Source organism: Fukomys damarensis, unplaced genomic scaffold, assembly GCF_012274545.1.
Source record: "Fukomys damarensis isolate Sample0158 unplaced genomic scaffold, DMR_v1.0_HiC HiC_scaffold_24, whole genome shotgun sequence".
NCBI classification, from domain to species: domain Eukaryota; kingdom Metazoa; phylum Chordata; class Mammalia; order Rodentia; family Bathyergidae; genus Fukomys; species Fukomys damarensis.
The window spans coordinates 58,185,873-58,191,704 of NW_022900936.1; the positions used below are offsets into that span (position 1 = coordinate 58,185,873).

Below are 5,832 nucleotides of genomic sequence, written 5' to 3' on the forward strand. Positions count from 1 at the left end.
TTTTTTTTTTTTTAAAGACAGTGTCTTGCTAAATTGTTCCCCCCGCCCAGGGAGCTTGAACTTGGAATCCTCCAGCCTCAGCCTCCCCAGTGGCTGGGATTACAGGTGTAGCCACCACACCCAACCTTTATCATATCACAGGTGTTATTTAAATTAGTACTTCTCCCTCAACTGTCAAATTAAGGTTATTAAACACTGGCAAAATGTTTTAAATACACCCGAGGCTAACAAGAAGACATCTGTTTCATTTTCTTTTTTGTACCCAAAATCCTAAAATGCATTGTGTTCAAACTGCTCCATATGGTACATTTTGTAGTGTGGATTTTTTGTTGTTGTTGTTATTATCACAATTAAATATTCAAAGCCAGCAGGTAACAGCACAGTAGCACTCACCTGTCATCTCAGCTGCTCAGGAGGCTGAGGCAGAAGGATCCTAAGTTTGAGGCCAGTCTGGATTATTCAGCGAGATCCTGTCTAATGTAAAAAAGGCAAAACTCCTTGGTGAAAGTATGTTTAGCATAAATGAGGCTTGAGTTCCATCCCAGGCACTGCAAAGAAAAAGCCAAAATGTAGTATAATTCTTTACCCTTCATGTCCAGGATAGGGAATGAACATCTCTCCAGTTATAAAGAATTATGCTTCATCATTTTTTTACTTCTTTTGATTTGTGTTTACTCTTGCTAATTCCTCACTGTTTTGTTCCATGGCAGTCCGTGTCCGTGTGGGGTGGTGGAGGAAGAGTAGAAATGACCGTTTCCAAGTTCATGGCAATTCAGCAGGCCCTGCAGCCAGACTGGTTCCAGTGCCTCTCAGATGGAGAGGCATCTTGTGAGGGAGGAACTTCCGTAAAAAGAGCAAGAAAGTCTGTAGACCGATCACTTTTGTTTTTGGACAGCTGTCTGCGGCTACAAGAAGAATCCGAGGTAAGGCTGCCCCACTGCCACGCCTCCCTCTTGGAGCTTCACCTCCTTTCCGGGGCCACGACACCACCTTTTCTGCTCCTCCTCACACTTCCCTCATATCTCGGTCTGACTTACTTACTCCTCTTTCTCTTCCTTGAACTCTAGGAATTGTTCTCTAGGATTTTGTTTTAGACTCTTCTTTTCATGCTCTGTGTGTTGCCCCCCAAGCAGTCATCCATTAGTTTTAATTACTGGATAATTCTAAAATTGTCTATACCATCAAGATCATTCTCCTTAGCGTCTGAATTACATACCAGCTGGGTGTTATCATGAGACTGTCCATAAGACTCAGCGGTAACTGGACTCTTGTCTCATCTCCTCCTTCTAGCTCTTCTTTCTTGTGCTCTTCCTCAGTGCTTTATCTCAGTTCGTGGTACCCACCGAGTTCCTCAGTCTGAAAATTTAAGCTTTTTAAGATTCATTTTTTTTTTTTAGGGCCAGGGATTAGCTCAGTGGTCCAACCACCTGCCTTGCAAGCACAAAGACCCAAGTTCGATCCCCAGTACCGAAAAGAAAAAAAAAAGATTCATTTTTTTCATGAACATTTAATATCCAAGTGTTCACTCTGCTTTGAGTCCATTTCCCTATGTTTGGCTAGAATCTGCCTCCTTCCTGTCTCCACCATAAGCCATGACATCATCATCTATGTTGATCAATGGTTACCTCAAATTGTTCTCTGCGTCCATTTTCATTTCTGTCCAGTCCATTTGAGCCCTGCTTTCCAGGAAATCTTTGTAAAGCACAAGTATGAGCCCCTTGCCCATTTTCCTACAAGAATTTAATGAGTCCCCTTCACATTTATATGGCATGGACAGCCTGCTATGACTGGGCCCTGCCTACTTCTCTGGTTCATCATGGACTCCTTTTTCCTATGGCCTACACTCTGGCCTTTCTGAATTATTAGCAGTTCTTTAAGGCATTTGCCCATTTCATTTTGGGGCTCCTGTGCATTTCTGAACTGTTTTTTAATTTTCTTATCTCCAGCCATATTCCTCCTCTTGGTTCCATCTGGTTCATTTCATTCCATTCATCATCCTATAAGACTGGTCCCTGATACTTCGAGGAAGTGTATTTATCCTTTGCTATCCCTGTAATTTATACGTAGCTATATTGAGCGCCACCTATATTGTTTTGCAGTGATTTCCATATGCATTTGTCCCTATGAAATTGTCTGTTCCTTAAGTTCAATTTCTGTGTTGTCATTTTTGTATCTTCTCCATGTAGCAGAACAGCCAACGGAGAGTAAACCCTCAGTAAATATTTGCTGCTGGAGAATGACTACACTGGCGTGAGGAGGGTGAACCTAGAGCAGTAAATAAGGAACCCTGAGAGCAGAGTTAATGAAGTGGGAAAAGATGCATTTACTAGGAGAGAGCAGAAAAGGCAAAGGAACAAAAGATATTGATCAGTGCAGAGAATATAAGTATTTGAGATAATTTATGTGAGGTAATCCTGACAGTGATCAGGTACCACAGTGGCACAACATTGAGGAACATTGTTATTTGGAGTCTGTCTGAAAATGAAAATATAATTTGACTCATCAGTTTAGTGACTATGGAATAGAGGAAACTTAGTGTCATTCTGAATATAGCTCAGTATGTGCAATAGAAGTCCACCATAGAGACCTTGCTGTGTATCTGGACAGTTAGTCTTGGCCTGCTCTAACTAACAACTGCTAACAGTTGTTTTAAGCCAACAGTTATCTTTGTATAACCAGCAACACTGGACAAATAGACGGGAGGGCAAGGATTGTGGCAAAGATGATTAGAAAGGATAGATAAGCTTCAAATCCCTCATGTGTTGTTGTAATCAGCCATGTCATTTCACATTACTTCTGTGTATTGGTCCAACAGTAGGGTTCCTCTGTGTATCCCTTAAGCTTACACCATTGTTTTTGTTTGTTTTTTGTTTTTTTTTTTGGTACCAGAGTTCGAACTCAGGACCTTGCGCTTAAGAGGCAGGTGGTGGAACCACTGAGCTAAATCCCTGGCCCCACCACTGTCTCGATAGGTTTATTACTAGTGCCCCTTTTGTATGATGTTGTGTTCCATTTTAGCCAATCAATTATATGCCCACATGTCTCATATTTGTGAAAGGGAGTTTCCCAAATGGGCTGTGCTAGTCTTGTGAGAGAGGACAGGCCTGTGTAATTGTCTCTGTATATTTGCATATATCTTTTCCTCTTTCTGTAACCATTTTCTCATTTTGTTTGCTGGATTCTCTTATTTGGAATGCTCTTCAATACTGAAGTGCCATAAGGTTCTGTCTTTACCTTTCTTGTCTTTCTGCATGAATTCCCTAGGTCAGGGATGGGAAATGGATTTTTATCCAAGGTACTTGGAGCCCTGCCTAGGTTCTATTAGCCGTGTCTTCCATGGAAGTAGGAAAGGGAAGTGGTGGCATTTTGTCTACTGCTGTAGCCTGGGTCATTTTATTTGTATTACCATTTTCATACCTTCAGCTTCATATATTCAGTGGTTGAATTAAAACTGTTATTTGTACATCCCACTGATGCCTCAGAGTTAGCATGCTTAAAACAGTAATCATATTGCCTTACTCTGCCCTGTTTTTCTAGGACTATTTTCTGCCTTTGATCATATTATGATCTCCCTGGATTTCCAAAACAAAAGCCAGAATTCATTCTCCATCCTCTGCTGAGAAAACTAATTAGTCACATTGTGTTGATCTTACCTCCTGATATGATTTCACATTGTATCTTTCCTCTTCATCCCAGTGCCACTGCCTTAGTCCAGGTCATGTCATCTTAGTAAAGTTGCATCCTACCTCACCCTTGAGTTATTTACCATACTGCAGCCAAAATATTGTTTTCCCTAGAGAAATAGTCTGATTGTGTTCCTCTTGCTTAAATTGAAGAAATTACATTTTTATATTATTCCAAACTTCCTCTCTATCCCTCTTTCCTCTGAGAGCCACTGTTGATTTGTATATGTTCTTAAAAGCCTGATTTTTTGCAGTTATATATAGTAGCTAATATATAGATGTGTATGCCTGCTCTACGTAAATACAAGTGTATGTTCAGAAATTTGCTTATTTTTCATTAGCTGTGTCCTGAGACTTTTCCCCTGTGAATGTACATATTATTTTATTGACTGCCTTCTTTTTAAAATAGCTGCAGAGGAAGCTATACTATGAATATATCATAGTTTATTTAAGCTTGTATGCTGTAATGGATGTTTAGATTGTTTCTAGTTTTCGTTATTCTGAACATCTTTGTAAATATACCATGGTGCGTAAGAGTGAATATATTTGTAGGAGAGATTGTTAGTAATGTAATTTCAGAACCCAAAGATAAAAGCATTGACATTTTGATAAGTGTTACTTACGATCCCTCCTAAGAAGCTGAACTAATTTTTACTTTCTCTAGTTATCAAGACTTACAAATGCCACTTCTCTTATACTTTCCACCTCAACTATGTTATCAGTGTTTTACCTTTTTGCTTATTATGATGAACAAAAATAGCATCTCATTGTTTTCCATTTGCATTTCCTTCCTGGTGAGGTTTAGTAGCTCTCCATATATGGAGAGGGCATTTGCATTTATTTTTCTGAATTTCATTTTCACATAGTCTACTTCAGTTTATGAAAGGTTGTCATTTCTTTAGAGGACATGTGGCAGCTCTTTTTATGGTGTAGATATTTGTCAGTTCCCCCAAAGAATAAGTCCGTCTTTGCCTTTGTTACATTTTGTTGCAGAAGGAATTGGTAAGACACCCAGAGACGCAAAAGTGAGTAGAACAAGAACATTTACTTTGCTACCGAAAGGTCGGCCTGCACCAAGGGCTGTGCCATATGACTGTCCCTGGGTTACAATCTGTCTTTTATAGGAGTTTTACATTCATGACTTCATTTTAGGTAGTTTAGGACATTCCAATTCTCTCAGTTCCCATCACAGATATACAATCATGGTTACAAGACAGTTTAATTTTAACCCAAATGTAGCATCTTCTTTGTGGTTAGGATGTTTATCCTTAGGATTCACCTAGTTAGCTATTCTGGCCCACAAGAGTTGGGGTCAGGGTTAGGAAAGCAGGACTGGTGACATTCCTTTTATCTTAACTCTTTTATAGTCATATGATTACGGAAAGCTTAGGGTTTAGGGTCTAAGTGTACTTTGCTTGTAAGGTATGGTGATTATTATCTTAGCTTGAACATCTGGTCTCACCCTGGGGATTCGGCTAAGCACCTCTCGCATCTGTTAATCTTATAACATTTTAAATTGGGGATACGTGCCTTCAAGCTTTGTAGTTAATAATGAAACCTCTGGTATCGTCCTAAGAGACAAGCAAAGCAAAGCAAATTGCAGAAGCAAAAGACAGCAGTTATTCTATATTTCCTTAACATTTTGTAGGATTCAGACTATAGAAGTTCTCTTTATCAATTTCATTAGAGAAATTTTAATATTTTTTGTTGGTTTATATGTTTCTCTTTTTGAAATGGGGTCTCACTGTGTAGTTCAGGCCGGCCTTGAACTCACAGAGATCCTTCTGCCTTGTCCTCTGAGTGCTGGGATTACTCATTTTCGCCACCACCTGGTTAGTTGTAAGATTTTTATACTTAAACATGTCAACCACATCTCATAAGCTTTAGTTTGCTTATGAGTCTTCATTAATTCAAGATTATAAAAATATTCAGTTCATTCTTCAAATACTTACTGTATTTTTACGATTAGGTATTAGTCCCATCATGATAGTGTACAGTAGTCATCTTTGTTATATTTTTTTCCAAATGGATAGTCTATTGCCTTGACTAAATTTTCTTTCTCTTTTCTTTGCTTTGCTTTTCTATCTTTCCTTTTTTTCTTTTCTTTTCCTTTTCTTCCTTTCTCCTTCTCTTCTCTCCTTCCTTTCTT

The 5,832-nt window shown here is 39.0% G+C and overlaps 1 protein-coding gene across 2 annotated transcripts in view; it reads left to right on the forward strand.

The window, feature by feature from the left end:
* Positions 1–5,832, forward strand: part of Qtrt2 (queuine tRNA-ribosyltransferase accessory subunit 2) — a 32,499-nt gene that overhangs the window by 18,856 nt on the left and 7,811 nt on the right. Inside the window, exon 5 of one of the 2 annotated variants that reach the window (XM_033768077.1) lies at positions 711–923. The exons of the other annotated variant lie outside the window; for it this stretch is intronic. Within the exon in view, the coding sequence (XP_033623968.1) occupies positions 711–923 (213 nt within the window). The remainder of the gene's footprint in view (positions 1–710; positions 924–5,832) is intronic. 2 annotated transcript variants of the gene reach the window in all.